Source organism: Xenia sp. Carnegie-2017, unplaced genomic scaffold (assembly GCF_021976095.1).
Source record: "Xenia sp. Carnegie-2017 unplaced genomic scaffold, XeniaSp_v1 HiC_scaffold_23, whole genome shotgun sequence".
NCBI lineage: Eukaryota > Metazoa > Cnidaria > Anthozoa > Malacalcyonacea > Xeniidae > Xenia > Xenia sp. Carnegie-2017.
Window position 1 is genome coordinate 8261629 of NW_025813486.1, and position 18075 is coordinate 8279703.

The following is an 18075-nucleotide window of genomic DNA, read 5'->3' on the forward strand; positions in this document are numbered from 1 at the left end:
AGGCAACAACACATCAAAGCATTAAGGTTTCACTTGTGTTCTTTCAGTGCATCTCCTTGGTTTTCCTCTGTACACATCACTCACTGACACCTCCCTTAACCCTCTATTAACATACTCTACTTTATCTTTACCTATGAATCGGTACGTTGTATTTTATTATACCACTCAAACTCTCGTCATTTGGCTTATATTGAATAGTTCACCCGAAGTTTGCATTCAATTACTTATTATTTGTGAGTAACAGAGCATGAGTTTTACTTGCCGTCAATATTAGGGTTGCGACGCTCTTTCCTGGCTTCACGTGTTTCTTCATAAAGTGTTGAAGAAGACGCTCCCATTGCATGCAAGATCTGTCAAATGAAAAAATGGTAAATAAAGCAACAATAAATATTAAAATATCACTTGTCAAGCGTCAAAGACCTTGTGAAAATTTTTTCGACTTATGCATGATAGTAAAAAGCTGTTTCACGTTAAACACATTCAATGATTTGTTATATAAAAATGAGCATGCACCTCATTTTTATCTCCAAAAATCAGGTTTTTCACCGTCTCTATAGTCTTTTTCGTCACTGTTTATCCCAGTTTCAACTGGAGTTCTTTTTAAGGGCATAAAGTCAGTACATTTAGGGATGAGTTAAACTAAAACAATTAAATGCATAAGAGTTGCTCCGATTTTATCAATCGATAATAAGATTTGAAATGTGCATTTTGGACGAAAACGAGAGCAACAAAAATTAATGAATAATAATTTTGCTCATTTATCCAAACATATCTGATACAAATAGAGGGCAAGCTGACCTGAAGTTAATTAAGAGTTCTGCTTATTGTGAGCTGTGTATAATCCTTGTATGTATGATTTGAAAGTATTAAAGTTAAAGTTTTGAGAAAATATTGGATTGTCTAAATTATTTTTTATTTTTTTGTGAAGGATACAGTAGCTTCCATTGGCGAAAGTCCAATACAAAAGTACAATGTCATGTTAAGTGTCAAAGAAGGCGTCATTTGATTTTACTATAAACGCATAAAATATTTTACATAATGTAATCAACATTTAAATATTCATCATAATGTAATCAACTAATGATTTTTAACCATGGTTTCGATACACAAAAAAAGGCACGCAGTGCTTAAATGTGTGCGGTCTGTCAAGTAAATGGCCACAAAATGAAGTAGTTTCACAACCATAGTTGAAATAATAACGCAAATTTAATATTATTTAAATCAAACATGTTTGAGATTTAAAAATGTGTTTTGTCCTCAATGTTTTACATCCCAATGATTTATTCATAAACTTCAAGATAAATGGATAAGAGACAAATGCGTCAGAAACCTATGCATGATTATGGCGCATACGATAACTTTGAAGAAGATGATTGACAAGCAAGTGCAGTTTGTTAAATTCATTTAGTGTCCAAAAACTACATAAATCTTTAAAAATATGTACACTACTAGCTATTAGTTTATAGTTGACAAATAAAACTAGTTATTTAGTCGAAGAACAGTAAAATTCGTTTCCAAAAATTTCTTTGCGGATGTACGCTGGGAAATGACGTTTAAATTGCTTATCCCACATTTTTTTGGATTTTCTGATTTATGGCTTCGTTTATGAGATAAATGCGTTTCTTTTCTCAAAATGGGCAATAATGGAGAAAAATTGCTGCGCGTTTAATTTTCTTGATGAGAGCCTGAATCAAGAAGTATGTGACGTAATATAAGGACAGGAAATTTTGTGAAGTGTGATTTTTGCTATAATTAATACTTTATTTACTCCGTCTCTGCATCAAAATGTCTGAAAGATGTGCAGTTTTTGGCTGTTCGAGCCGAGAAATATCTGCGGAAAGAATTTCTCTTCACCGTATACCATTTTACGGTGATGAGCGTCCTGAAGTGAAGCGAAGACGTAAAATCTTGGTGAATTTTGTTGCAAGAAAATGCGCTCAATGGACACCGAAGTATTCGGCTGTTTGTTCCGTTCATTTTACTGATGTAAATTACAAAAAATACATGGTAGAACTCTCAAGGACGAAGAATTATACACCAAGGGTCAAAAAAAGATGAATTTGGAATCACCGCTTATCCAACAATATTTCTAAAAGACAATGAACAAAAAATCCTACACCTAGAGAGAAACGACGGGTATGTAAAAAGATACCATCGGCAGATGAAAACCGATTGTTAGTGATATGCATGTTGCAATTATTTGTTGCTTCTTTAATGTTTCATTCTGTATATAGGTTAAAAAGATGGTAAAAGATTTGGTAAGCGAATCATGCTCTACTTCAACTGATAATTTCATCAAAGAAGAAATCATCACTAAAACGATTGCAGAAGAACTCCCCATTGAAAATACTTTAACCTCCGCATCTAAATTGGCTGAAATCGATAAAATAGAACAGGTATTTAAATTCACTTCAGTGGCGTGAAGTGATAATATATTTGAAATACATGTATGCCTTTACAGACCCATCAACCGGTTGGCACCCAAACATTGCCTGCAGATTGTGCTTGGTGTTACAATCTGCGAAAGCAGAACAAACGATTATCTGTGCAATGGCTGTCAGCAAAACACAAATTAAAAAAACTTAGAAAAAAAGGTGTGCTTTCAGTGCCAATTTCAAAATATTGAGAATGTAGCATGTTTCTCATTGCTCTGATTTTTTATGCAGTTGAGAGGGACTGCAGCATTAACACTGCAAATACTTCCTCAACATGCAGAATTTGATCCTAGCTCAAACCTTGAAGACGTGGAAACAGACATTGTGGATAATGAGTATTCTGATGGGGATGATTTGATGTTGAAATGGAAACAAGTACTGATGACACAGAAGATGATGAAAATCTTGTTGATAATAGTGAGAGTGTTCATGATGATGATGAATACTCAGAACCAACGTAAGATATATATTAAATAGAAAGGTTATTCTCGCTTCACACTAATTAGTATTTGATGTTACTTCTTTGTTCTTTAGAATCAACACTTCTGACAATGTGCAAAAGCAACAGAAATATATTGTCTTCTTGACACAGCTAGTTGTTTAAAACATGCATGTTTTGTCATGGAAAAAAATCCATCGGTTCATGTTTGTCAAGTTGAAACAATGGTAATAATAAAAACCATGTGCAAAAATGTTGATTGTCGTAAAGAATTTGTTTGAAAAAGTCAGCCATTGATGCTTGGTACTAAGATTACAGCTTGAAACTTTCTACTTTCTATTGCAGTCTTAGTGGTAAGATCTTTAGCCAGCACAACGTTTCAAGCAATGAAGCATATGGGACTGCAAGCTATTTTACTGCCATCATACTTTAGACATCAGCAAGTATGGCATGTTTCTTTGGTTTAAGCTGAAGATTTGGAGGGTGACTAATATTTTAAATTACATTTATAGAAAGTTCTTTTCCCATCAATATTTATATTTTGGAGAAAGCACCAACGGAAACTGCTGAAAAAAACTAAAGAATGTTGCTCAGTTGTTCTGGCAGGTGATGGTCGTCATGACGTAGTGGCAGTTTCAAAACAAAAAATTCAGCCGAAATGTTTGACATACATAAAGCCAATGAAAGGTCACAAACATGTGGCAGATTGCCTAAAAAATAGGAAAATTTAATTTTAACATCACTCATTTATTTCATTTTCTTCGTACCCTCTTGTTTCTGAAGAAAGAATAGAAATTGTTTCCATTCTTTCTTCAGAAGAAATGTATTAAAAGAAAAAACACCCTTTTCCAGTTGCACTACCCTTTTTTAGCCTTTTAAAACCGCCTTTTAATGCCCCCTTCAAATACCCTTTAATAATATATCCTTCTCAATACCTTTCCCATACCATTTTTAATGTTCCCTTTTCACATTCAATTCATTTATACATTGTAGATACTCTCCTTTGTAATCACATCAAATTGTAGCTTCGTATCATCCAAGATAGAGTCATGAAGTGGAACCCGCTGTTTTTACTTTTAAGTATATAATGAAGACTATGGAATGTGAGCCTTGTACAATATATCAGAAACTGGCTTTGCTCTAATTACAATACCGTACAACACCGTAAAGTTAGACAAAGGTTACACTAAGTGAGCTGTATCGAGGAAGAAGAGCGAGAACAAGATTGAACGTGTGAAGACCTTCTCTGGCAGAGTCGGTGATGGAAAGATCGATACCCAAAGAGAAAAATACTTGACAGTTCGAGATAGGCTATAGAATTATGGTTCGAGGTTACAGAAAGAATACAAACAAACCATCGTAGATTTGGAGAGTTGCACTTGAAAAAATACGATAAGTCACTAACACAGTTCAAGTTGGCAGTATTCAGTGGAAACGAAATGATATGTTGATCAGATGGCTAAATATAACATTAGCACTATAATCATACATCATAATTTACATCTACAAACATCCATATACATTTAACATCCCTTTTTTACAGATAAACTTGTTAGAACATTAAACATATGGACAAAATCAAAAATGGGTATTGCAAAAACAAAGTCACTGCCAGTAAAGTTATATATCAAACATTTAGAACTAAAGTATGGTTACCTAAACTACATAAAGGAATACACCTTTAGTTTTAAGGAGATTACTCAACTCATTCAGAATGGTAATAATCGAGAAATTAAATACAACTGACTTGCTGCTTAACTGCTTTAAGTAGAATGTGAACCTCATGACTTGAGCATGTTTATCATCACATGATCAAATTATGATCTAGCCTGCAATTGCATCACCAAATATATGACCTATCTATAGACAAATATTTATAACTTATTATACAAATAATAGCATAAAGATTCAAAAATATAACACATACTCACATTTACACAGTGATAGTCTAATTATTGTCGTAAAGAGTATTATTTTCCACATTTACTTATTACTGTACTGGTCAAACTTCAGCATGAGTAGCATAAATATTACACAACAGCTGTTATAGAGGTTGTTTAAACATACTAAATGATATCTTGCAAATGCAGATTGAGCAGTCACATAAAAATTTGATATACAATTTACTTACTTCCCTAAAATGCTTAACACAACGATTCTAAATGACTACCATGATTGATTCATTTGGCTTACCACTTAAGTTAGGCAAAGAGTAGGCCAATGAACACACATAATTTATAAAACTCATTGAATAAGTAAGCCTCCAGAGGATGTCAATTGTGCAAAATTTGTCTACGTCAGGGGAAAGGAATATATACCTGTCAAATAGCTATATCATCTAGTGAAGTTAGGCAAAAGTTGGCTTCTCTCTGCCTATCAACAGCAGAGCTATTACTAATTTAATTACTGACTGGTCTGCAAACCACATAACAATTAACTTACAAGTTTTTTGTTCTAGTTTCTTTATAGTACAAAATCTAAGTGAGATCAACTTAGGAATTTCATTATTGGCAAGTGCCTTAGTTGCCTACCCCTTGATTCGCCTCTGATTTCAATATTAAAAAAGTAAACAAAAATTGAGTTGGAAGTTAACTAGAAAAGTATGCTCGCATTGAGATCATTTAATAAGAGAAATGTCCTAATTTGTGTTGTAAACAGATTAAATGGGACCCGCAAGTAGTTTATCATGACTCACTATATTTTGTCAAACAACTTAAAGTACTTAACATGTAAAATTTCGATCAATGAATCATCACAGAACTACCTCGATATGGTCGCGCAAATTGTGACTGCAATTTTTTTACATAAACGTCCACAGCATGCGATTAAAATTATGTTGGAGAAGAACGCTTTAAGCTATCTAGTCGTGCAATTTGTCGCACAATTACGAGGTATAACCAAAGTACGTAGTAATATATTTATTATTTTCGAATAAGCTAACACTTCCGGAATTCTTTGAATTTTAGGCGAGTCGCCGACGCCAAACATTTATTACATTTATACTTTCTAGTCTATAATAGTAAACCCAGATAAATCATAATACTATCAGATAAATATGATTAAAATGCAACTTACATTGCACACAATTTGTTGTAAACACTACACTGCGCTGTTGCTATAAAATGTTTCAACAATAGTTCTGACCTTTTACCTTGCTCTTTTCATGATAAAAACCATTTAAGTAAATTTACCCTAGTAAATGTTTTCAAAATTCGTGTTTTATGACTATCTCACAGAACTTGCACTTTCAAGTTGACGACGAGAAGATGAACACAACACTTACTAATTCTACCACAATTTCGTAAAAGCACTATTGCTAATGAGCAATTAATATACACGACAAGTTTTTATAAAATAGACATGTTTCAACATCTCATGATGGCATCTTGATGAAGATGGCATCATGAGATGTTGAAGGATGTCTATTTAAAAAAACACTTGTCGTGTATATTAATTCTACCACACTACGCAGTAAAATCATCAATAGGAAAATTTCACCAAACACCCAGATTACACCCAGACACGCGTGTGTAGTGTTTCGAGATTCTCTAGCGAAGTGCTAATTGATTGTGACTACACACGCAGAATGTTAGAATATGCTTGATGTTCAGCTGATTGCTTATCTAGACACCTGTTCAAAAGGCTTTCTTTTATTTTATCAAATACTGCATCACTTCTTTCTCTTTCCTTTTCTATCAGCGGTATCCAAGGAACTGTTTCCTCTTTTGGCTTAACATCTCTTTCTGTAACATTAAAATTTCATATTCATCTTTAACTTGTCGAAGCATTATCTTCAACCTTTATGTCCTGACTGTTAGATTCTGATTGAGACCATTCTCCCTGATGCCTCTGTGGCCAGTACTCTTTCCAGTGACGGCGTAAGTTAGAACCTCGATGAAATACTTTTCCACAATATTTGCAGGTCATTCCGTCTGCAAGACCTTTCTGAAAATGCAATGTTTTTAGGTAGCAACGTGCATTTATGAACATTTGTGCAAGTGTTTATGAGCAGTTATAAGTTGTTTGAAATAAGAGCTCATCAGCTCATAAGACAAATGAAGGTTCATTCTTAACTGATGCTATTATCACTATGTATGTCTGTATGTAAAGGAACGTGTTCGTGTAAGTAATGTGATATTAGTATTTGAGTAAGTGTTTATGAGCAATTATACATTGTTATGAGCCATTGCTCATACGCTCGTAAGGCCAATGTAGGTGCAATCTTAACTGATACTATTGCCATTATAAATATCTGCATAACATTGAGTAAGTTCGTGCAAGTCATGAGACATGAGCATTTGAGTAAGTGTTTTGCGGTAGTTATAACTGGTTTTGAGCAGGTGCAATCTTTGTATTAGATGGTATAGATCGTGTTTCTCCTTTGCAGATACAATTCTCCATTTTTTCATAAACGCGTTTCGTCAATAACAGTACACATACAACTGAAAGCGAAGTATGATATCTAAAAAATTTACATTACTCAAAAACAATTACACTGGAGATTTATACTTTAGTTTACAGCTACTATCAACAAAATGAAAAACATGTTGAAAAACAGGAAGTTTTTTTGTCTTTGTATAAATTGACATCAGCTCTTATCAAGTTGCATTTAACAGATTTTCAAAGTATTTCTTCTGAGATTGAGAAGGTTAATGGTACTTAAGAAATTTGAAGGCTTCTGATATACCATGCCACACAAGTTCTCGATTGATAACATTTAGTGCACAATCAACAAAAAGGAACCATTGATCTTCCTCAGTCAACATTTCCAAACAGTTCTAATAATCTGTCCAAGGTTCAGGTTGACTTCCATGGTTTTCAGATCATGGTAACTCTTGAATCTTTTTACTGAGAAATTCCACAACAATCAAGTTTATAAGATCGCTGTGATCAATCTCTTCTACTTTTACTGTGTCAGCATATATTAGGTCACACATGTGTGCCATATTTCTTTAATTACCGAACATACTTTGAAAAATTGCAATATTACATAAGTATGTCTATAGTTTTACATAAATTATTGAAACCAGGTTCAACATATACTTTAAGATAATCTGCTGGCATAGTTTAAAAACCCGACGTTTAACCAGCTTTTTGAGAGCAACAAAGAGATAAGCGTAAATTATAAAATATATAATACACTCTTATTTATAAAATGAAAGTAAAACCAGCAAAATTTTGATTGTTTAAAGACTTTTTAAGCTCGCTTGGTAAAGAGCACGAGTTTCTTGTTGCGAGAAAAAAGCGCGAAGCTCATGACTTGAGAGAGACTGCAGTATAATAGAGGATTTTAGAAGATATGAAAAAGGTTCCATACAAACCATGTTTTTTTATTAAAGAGAACTATTTCAGTGCAACTCCTGGAAAATACTTTACTTACCGGCGAGAAGGGGAGGAGAAACTAGTGCAAAGCTGATTTAGCTCAAATTGATAGCAAGAATTATGATAGAGAACATGGACGCAGAAAGATTGTGATAAGGAACTGAATTTGTTCCTTACTTGGCAAATTATGGCAATATTCATTATAACGCATACGCGAATCTAAAACGAAGACTTTTTTGGATTCTTTTCGTGTCTCCATTTAATCTTATTTCTTTAAGTGCCTATGTCACGAAATAGTGTCACAAACTATTTTTTGACATTAATATTTGCATGCTTAATTTTGGATGTATTGAAACTTTGTAATATATAAATTAGGGAGGTATGTTCAGTCATTTTGTAATTAACATATTCGTTATTTGTATTTATTTTAGGCAAAAATAAACATTGTTGCTTTATATTAGTTAGGTGATCAGTTTATACAACAATAAAAAAGTTCAGAAAAATACAAACTGTTTTGTACTGCACTAACGAAGTAAAACATGATTTTAAGATATGTCAATTACAACATGAAGGTACATACGCTCTCTAATTTACATATCAGAAAAACTTGGGATGTATTTCAAGACCAACAAAGACAATTAAGTTTCAAAGTATACCGAGTGAAAGCAAGTCTGTTTTAGTGCACTCAGGGGGTCGGATCTAGGATTTTTCAAACATCAGTCATAAAACGTCGTAGGCGCTCAGCTTCCAGGGGGGCCAAAGCATTCTCCCCATGGAAATTTTGGATTTCAGAGACTTGGAAATGCCATTTTCACCGTTTTAGAGCAATACAAAATGCATTTTGTGGGCATCATTTTTACGTAAAAACAACACATTTTGCTTACGTTTTTTTCAAAAAACACCTGAAGTGAACAATTCTTGAATGTTTTGCCAAATATTTAGGCTCATTATCATGCCAAATATATGGCTCATTAGCATGTCTAGGAACGTAAAATTTGTTTTACAATAATGCTATTCCAAAAAAGATATTGTCTTTAAAAATTTCTACCAAGTTGTCAGACATAGACCTCCCTAGAAACCCCCATTCAAACCTCTATGTAATGAGTTAAGTTAGAAATTTGGTACTACAAGGGAGAGTTCATAGATGTAAAAAACCTCAGACTTCAAACCATGCAAGTTTATTGTAACCCTTTATCTATCTCCACATACAGTGCCAGCAAGTTTACCTTTTGTGAAAAAAAACTCAAAATTTTTTTTGCCAAAGATTAAGCAAAAATTGTCATAGTGAAAGTTTGCACTTAAGGAAAGCTTTCTGCCATTAATTTTTATTAGGCATTTCACTAGACTATTATCTTCTGTAAGTATTTGCGAGGTGTGCTATATAACAACTACCAGTAGCATTGTATTTGCCAATACAAACAGAATGTAACCAACGTATAACGAATTTCACCAGGACGCGAGCCAATAATGAGCGTCTTAACAATGTAATCAATCGAACAAGCTGTGGTAACAGCAATAAATTTTTCGTCAGGAGAATAACTTATGCAAATCTGCACATAAAAGTAGTTGTGATGTTTTGGGTGAACAGTCAACCTTATGTGAGGGACTAATTGAAATTTCTCAGAATTTTCAAATTTCCCACAACCTTCCATGGGTCACATTTATACGTCGTAATCAAGCATGAAAATTTCTTGTTTTTTTTGTCTTACAAACCTTTAACTGGTTAACGGCGTGTAGCCTTGAACAGTTTAACTTTTAAGAAAGATTTAAAGTTCTGGCAACTTAAACATCATATATTCCTCCTTCGAGTCGATATGTAGAAAATCATTTTGTGCCACGGAATTTAAAACATCTTAAGAATAGATTGTTATATAAAGCAAAGATATGGTTTTATGATTTATATTGTTTTTGTTCATAAAAGTTTGATTATAATTTGGAGCAAATTGATCAATAGAAATAAGTATAAATTTTTCTAAATTATACCGTTTTTAAGATATTTTGGAAGTATGACCATAAAAAGGGAGAGTTAGAACGAATTAATATATTGCTATACGCATATCTGCTTTTAAATTTATTGTAACTATAATGCGATGAATTTGCATACATGAACCTTCGCAACCAAAGCTTGACGAAAGACAAGTGTAACGTTAAAAAAGTTAGCAAATTCTTTAGCCGCATTTAAAATGTGGACTTATAAACTACTTTATCACAAAGATAACACACATACTGATCAATATTTCTACTTCTAATACGACTTAAATATCTAAACTATTCAATGATTATATGCATGAGTCCATTTGCAATATCAAAAATAAAAAGTGAGTCATAAATTTCCTTCAATAATAACACAAGCCATAGGTGTAAAATGAAATAACACATTTTTTATAAATATACCGTCCGGACCAAAGAAAAAAATAATTGCATGCTAGCAAGCAATTTGAATTCCTTAGCAAGCAAGCACATCATGATAAACACGCTTTCCTTTAGATGAGTGAGATTTTTTGGTAAGCAAATTGTTTGTATTTGTAACTTTGTTTATCTGGTGTACAACTACAGGATCACAAGTTGCCACCGGTATCTATGATGTATATTTTATAGTACTAGTTTGAGACTAATATTTATCAAAAGTGTATTAATTATATTTGACGAACAACATTTATTCAAGATCTCATTTATACATCGTTAACACACACGATAATTCTTAGTCTTTAGTGTTACAAACCTTTTACTAGTTGATGACTCAAAACTTTGAACACTTGGCCTTTTAAAACACTTAACGTTCTAAAAAGTTAAGCGTCAAATGGTTGCGTCCATTGAGTTGATACGTGGCAAATTATTTTGTTCAACTTAATTTAAAACATTAAAAGCTTATTGTTATGTAAAAGCAAAGATACCCCCTTATTATTCTTACTGCTTTTATTTATACGTTTGAAATTAATTTGGATCGAATTCATCAATAGAAATGATAATTGTAAATTATATTACATTATACCATGTTTAAGGTACTTTGGGAGTGATTGGTAGAAAATTACAGCTCGATATGTCAGATGTCAGTTTTATTTTTATACTAGTGGTACTCTTGCCCGTTGAATAACAATATCATTGCACAATTACATGTCAGGAACGTCTAAATTGTGCTTGTTGAAATCTTTAGTATAAATGGCTTATTGATAAACATCTAAAAAAGCTACATTTCCAAAATAAGAACGTTGTCAAAAGGCAAAACCACATTTTATAAACATAAATTAAATTACAACTGAACACATCATGATACACACGTCTTATTTGAGTTAAATAACTGTGATTTTTTTGGTAAGCAGTTAATATGTTTGTATTTGTAACTTGGTTTGATTGGTGTACAATTACAGGATTGCAAAGTGCTACGGATATCTATGATGTATATTTTATAGTACTATGTTGAGACTAATATTTATCAAAAGTGTATTAATTATATTTGACGAACAACATTTATTCAAGATCTCATTTATACATCGTTTACACACACGATAATTCTTTATCTTTAGTGTTACAAACCTTTTACTAGTTGATGACTCAAAACTTTGAACACTTGGCCTTTTAAATCACTTAACGTTCTAAAAAGTTAAGCGTCAAATGGTTGCGTCCATTGAGTTGATACGTGGCAAATTATTTTGTTCAACTTAATTAAAAACATTAAAAGCTTATTGTTATGTAAAGCAAAGATACGGCTTTATGATTCTTATTGTTTTTCTTTAGAATTTTGAATATCATTTCGATCAAATTCATCAATAGAAATGAGAAGTGTAAATTATATTACATTATATCATGTTTAAGGTACTTTGGGAGTGATTGGTAAAAACTACAGCTTGATATGTCAGTTTTATTTTTATACTAGTGGTACTCTTGCCTGTTGAACAACACAATATCATTGCACAATTATATGTAATGAAAGTCTAAATTGTGCTTGTTGAAATCTTTGGTATAAATGGTTTAGTGATAAACATTTAAAAAGCTACATTTCCAAAAAATAACGTTGCTAAAGGCAAAACCACATTTTATAAACCTAAATTAAATTACAATTGAACACATCATGATAAACACGCCTTATTTTAGATGAATGGCAGTGATTTTTTTGGTAAGCAGTTAATATGCTTGTATTTGTAACTTGGTTTGATTGGTGTACAATTGCGGGATTGCAAAGTGCTACGGATATCTATGATATTTATTTTATAGTACTTGGGTGTGACCAATATTTATCAAAAGCTTATCAATTACACATGACGAGCAATTTTTATTTAAGATCTCATTTACAGATCGTTAACACACACGATAAATCTTTATCTTTAGTGTTACAAACCTTTTACTAGTTGATGACTCAAAACTTTAAACACTTGATCTTTTAAATCACTTAACATTCTAAAAAGTTAAGCGTCAAATGGTTGCGTCCTTTGAGTTGATACGTGGCAAATTATTTTGTGCAACTTAATTTAAAACATTAAAAGCTTATTGTTATGTAAAAGGCTGCACACATTTCGCTACCTATTTTCGATATCTATGTATATCACTATGAAATTTGTACACATAAGAGTTTATAGGGATAACCTTCCTGTCTAACCTTCACTGGTAGTCTGCTATCACAATGGCAAAAAAAAAGCAGTTTAGGGCTTATCTTTAAAACAATAAAACTTTCACATCGAATAACCTTGTCTAGACTGCATGCAGTCACCATAAGGGAGGGAGAGGAAATAATGGCAAGAGATTGCACAAATTGACCTAATTTTTTAACCCTCCTCCATAGAGACTGAACAAAATCCAAACTCATACAATACCATAGTTGCTCTTTCAGCAGCATGGATATCGAATATACATTATCAAATAATTAGTATTTTTCATTCAGCAACTTCGGGATAAATAGTAATTTAGAGTACTCTTTCTTGAAATCAAAGCGTCCCCTGTCTAGTATACTTTTTTTACTTATCATTCCCATAAGGTTATTTCGCGATTTGGCACATTCGCGTGTTTCTTTAAAACTTAATATAATACTCATCAGTCTCATCAGTCTTCTTAAAAATTATATTTTGAACATCTTGATCAGAAACTAAACAAATACTATTTTCTCTTTCATCAACCTCTCAAAATACTCTTCCATCTTCTATCATGCTCCTATAGCTGCTACTTTGTAAAAATAATTGTATCCCAGTCATGCAGTTGTCTGCTATTCATATATACCTATTACTTTTCTGTAATGTTTTTTTTATAATTTTTATTTCTAAATTTTAGTAGGTATTTCTATCATTAAAGTTCTAGGTCTACTGAACCATCTTCTCTAAGTTTGTTGCCTTTTTATGGTAATATCTTTATGTAATTATACAATTTTATACGCCAGACATATTACTCTAATACAATTATTTACATAATATTACTCACTAAACTTATTGTTATGCTTAAACTATTTACTAATTTCTCTATTCTCTATATACTATTTACTACACTACAACTCTCTTCCCGATCTTTCTTTCTAATTTATTTTTTGTTACTTAATACTTCTCGTCAGTGTTACATTAAAAAATGCGTCATTGCACGATCCCTTGCACCTCTGGACCTCAGAGTATTTTAGGCCCAAATATTTTGATCTTCATAATGAGATTTTTAAAAAAAACAACTATACAATACGAAAACAAGTGATATTTAGATAAATAGAATTAGTGCTAGAAAAATACAGCTGCAACTGCCTAAAAAAAACGTGGACCAAGAATGAAATCCGCTAGCATGGAGCAATTATGTGGAAGGCCCCCGACTCGCTTAGTAACTAGGGGCCAGGGAAACCTTAGTGCAGCCCTGCTTCTCATGTATGCCATGCTACTTGCATAATATGGAAAACAAGGCAGATAAGTTATTTTCTGATTGCCCAAGCCATACGAATAGACAGTGCTGGTAAGAAACGAATTTATTTTTAATATTTCTCCAGCAAAAATGAAAATTTCGTCATCAATGATCACTGAAAGATGACCAAAGCTTGGATGTGGTAAGACTTCCAACATTGAAGTTAAATGGGGGTGATGAATTTGTGTACTAAAGATCCTTTTTACGATTTGATGACCGTCTCAACTCTCAAAGGGTACCTGACTAGTCCCCTAGATCATAATTACCTCGTCTTTACGACAAACATATTCTGATATGCGGAAGATTGTTTGGCTTATTTTGTAAATCAAGTTTGAAAATGTTACTATAGGTTGGTTCTTCTTTTATTTTTCTGGTATTTTATCTTTCTAAATCAAGTGTACTGCCCCCTCCAAATAAATCAACGTGGCCTGGGCTGTCTACCCTCATATCTGACGCTATTTCAGTAGATTTTCACTGAACTTCAGAAAGCATTTGCTGCTGCTCTTTTTCCAAAGGCTGTTCACAGCTGGAATTATATAGAGAGTTTGGATGTTTGCGAATTTTTTTTTCAATGTAATATGTTCAGCGACTTGAAAAAGCGCAATGTCTTATTACACTCCAATCCAGTGGTAAGGATGTTTGTTGTCACAAGCAGATTTAAAACAGATAAACAATTTGAAAGTGACATTGCAGACCAAGAAATGTCTTTTCCTGTTCTTCTAGAACAGAAGATAGAAATCCTACAAAAACAACCAATTACACTTCCATCATTTACAATACACAGACTCTAACATTTGAAGCAAGTAGAAAACGTCTTGGTTATTGATTCTTCGCATATTACGAATTTAAGTTGCTCTGTGAAAGATTTGCGAATGGTCAACACTATTTTTGTAGAACAGTTTTCATAATTCTCATGAAATTCTCTATCAGATTCTGTTTCCTCACTGAAGGATGGTAAGTATTCTTCTTCGCTTTCGCCAAGAAATTCTTGTATTTGCAAAATGTCCCGATGTTCAAAGATATTAGCGTTTTCACGATTTTCAGACGTCGATTCTTCGGGACAGTTTGTCAGAAAGTTTTGTTTTTGTTTCCATTTTTTCGTTTTTTTCAAAATTATTGATCGAATAATTTTGAAAGTTATTGTAGATGTTTAAGTAGATGTTGATGACTTGTTCCAGGTGAAAAGACTATCTAGCGACACAGAACTGACAAAACTTTGGGTAGCCTTGGTTTTTATCGTGATCATTGGGATACTACCAAAAATGGTCTGAACACAAAATGAGTAGCGTTTTGTTTGTTCACCCATATATGAAACTTGGCTGTGTACTGTTGTGCCAATTTCCCATTTGCAATTAGTCGACATATCTTCTTTGTAACATTGATTGTTTCTGATACGGTCATACATTCAGCGTAAGAAATTAAACTTTTAACCTCCTTAAAAAAAAACTTGAAATATTTACTGGTTTCCCTTTTTCAAACAAAACCAAAATGAAATTAAATGTTCGTATCTTATTGTTTTTTAAGGTCATAAAGACCACACATTATTATAAGGTACTCACTTTTTTTCACGAAAGACAACTAGCTGATCTCTTTGCTTCTGATGAGTTATTACGACAAAATCTGACAAAGTTAAGTGACTTTAAAAGTCTGGAAAATGTCCGGGAAGAAATGCATTGGGGGAAAATGTAGGGAGTACAAGCAAGTACATTTTGATGGGCAAAATTTTTTATGCTTGCAAAACTCTATCCAAATATTTAGCCTTTTGCTTTCCTCCTTGTTTTATAGTTTAGGAAATGAAAGAAATGTTTTCCGTGTTTTTGTCTTTTTTACTATCGCTGTTGCAGCCATACATCGGGACAGTACATGATTATAAATGTTCAAACTACTAAACTTTTGGCAAAATTTTTTTGTTTACCTGGTTTTGACGTCATACATAATAATCTCGCATAAATTTGCATACGCAGTACGTTTAAAGTGGCTGAATAGTAAATTAACATTGTCAAGAAAAAGGCTTTCCCCTTGTTCGTCAGGCTTATTTCAACAGATTATTTTAAAACGCTATCATAACATAAAGGTCAAATCCCCAAAATCAGAGCAGGGTCCACATCGTTTGTTTGTTTTTACGCTTTAGGTAACATAACATTCGCAGTTCTTACTTTAGATAAATATATGTATGCCTATATAATATTTCAAGATGCAAATATGAGTAACATATCCTTGTTTCTGTCCAAAAATTGAGTTTGTTTTATCCATCGTTGATACGACCATAGACGGCCCAATAAATCACAAAATTGTATAAACAAACGAAAACTCGGCCCGTTCCATTGTAACAGACCGTGCGCCGCAAATTTTGTATTAATTGATTATGTATATTTTATATATTTACTTAAGGTAGGCAACTATCTTCGCAGTTACGAACACATACCTTTATATAAAGTAATAATACCTAAGTAAAAACTAACATGAATTCAAAATAATAATTATATCAATAAAAAATAGGATAATTTTTCTACATGAATCCATACTTAACTTTTAAAAAAGACGATGAAAATCCCGAAAAATATTCGTGAACTTTTCAATTTGCTTGAAAAACTTTTCTGTCTCCATGCTGGATGCCTTGAAGTTGTGCATACGCCATTATTTTAAAAAAGACTCTCCACTGTAATTGGCTAATTAAATTTTTCAATTTTTTACAGCATTCGATATTCACATAAGTTATTTCAGGTTGCAGCTGTGTTGATATTTTCTCTTTTAAAGTGACTTAGCAATGTCTTTACGCCCAGAATTATTTCCATTAAGAAATCATGTAGTAGAAAAAACATTTTTACCTAAATCTCCAGGCTTCCAAAAAAGTTTCTGTTTTCTGCGACCGAAAAATTTGTTTTTGAACGTGGAGTGTTTGAGACAAACTCCTCTTGTGGGGTGATAGGTGAGGAATTACGGTGTGACGTGTATTCTATGCTTTTAATGACAGTACAACTCCTACGTTATTTTAATGGCTACACCAAAGCAGAAGTTAGAAGAGGAACCATTCCCATTTCTCATTGGCTGTCAAATATAAACAAATTATATTTGTAAATAAACAGGACAGATCCTTGCAGGCTATTTCAACGACGGTTTCTTGATACAGAAAATCTTTGGATGAAAAACCATCGTTTATTTACATGAGACATCCTGTCTTTTCGGCGTATGAACAGGTCTTCATCATATATTATACGCTATTCATTAAAATATATTTCTTTTATCGGAGAGCTCAAAAGAATTATTTCATTTAAAAATTTGAAAAAGTGCTTTGAATTCAATCAAAAAAAGCCTGTGAAGAGGAATTGAGGCTTTCACAAAGAAAAAGAGGCATGAAGAAGAAGAAGAAGACAAAAGAAACAAAACTACTAAATAATTTCTGCATAACTATATCTTTTTCAAAATATAAAAGCATTTCCCATTTACAAGCTTATTACTTTTATGACTAAATCCCGGTGCTGTCTTAAGGTAATTGCAAAAGTAGCATATTATCTTAAAGTATGTGTTTTCCCTAGTATTTAAATTCTCTAAAACTTTTGACACACTAATGTATCATTGCGATTTTTCATTGGTTCTTGGTTCTTGGTATAAATACCAAGAATGAATCTTGAAAAGCTATAACGTTGACATTTATATAATGAAGACATTTTAAAGAAGTCAATAATTTTTGTTCGTTTTCAAACTGATACGAGTGACACTGACAATTATATAAGCAAATAAAAGCCAACGGTAGCTGCCAGTGCAATAATTTCCCGGGGTACTCATCTAATGAAAATTTGTTGTATTATTCATTTAAAATGAGTTATTTTCTGCGAATTTTTACAACATTCATTTATTAACACTCCCACTGCCGTTGGTAACGAAGCGCAAGATCCACCACTGGAGAGAAGTGGCTTGCAAAAATCTTTCTGAGCAAATCAATGTGCGCCATTTTACCTTAAGTGATACTTATCACTTAATAGTTAACAATTATTTGATGAGTTGAGCACGTTATTA

The 18075-nt window shown here is 32.6% G+C and overlaps 1 protein-coding gene across 1 annotated transcript in view; it reads right to left on the bottom strand.

Moving 5' to 3' along the window:
- LOC124449034 overlaps positions 1–11841 on the bottom strand; it is a 127963-nt gene extending 116122 nt beyond the window's left edge. The window contains exons 1-3 of the mRNA XM_046999977.1: positions 11731–11841; positions 10919–10977; positions 263–350 (exon numbers count right to left, since the gene is read on the bottom strand). Of these exons, the coding sequence (XP_046855933.1) occupies positions 263–338 (76 nt within the window). The 5' untranslated portion in view covers positions 339–350; positions 10919–10977; positions 11731–11841. The remainder of the gene's footprint in view (positions 1–262; positions 351–10918; positions 10978–11730) is intronic.
- Positions 11842–18075: the final 6234 nt, after the last annotated feature.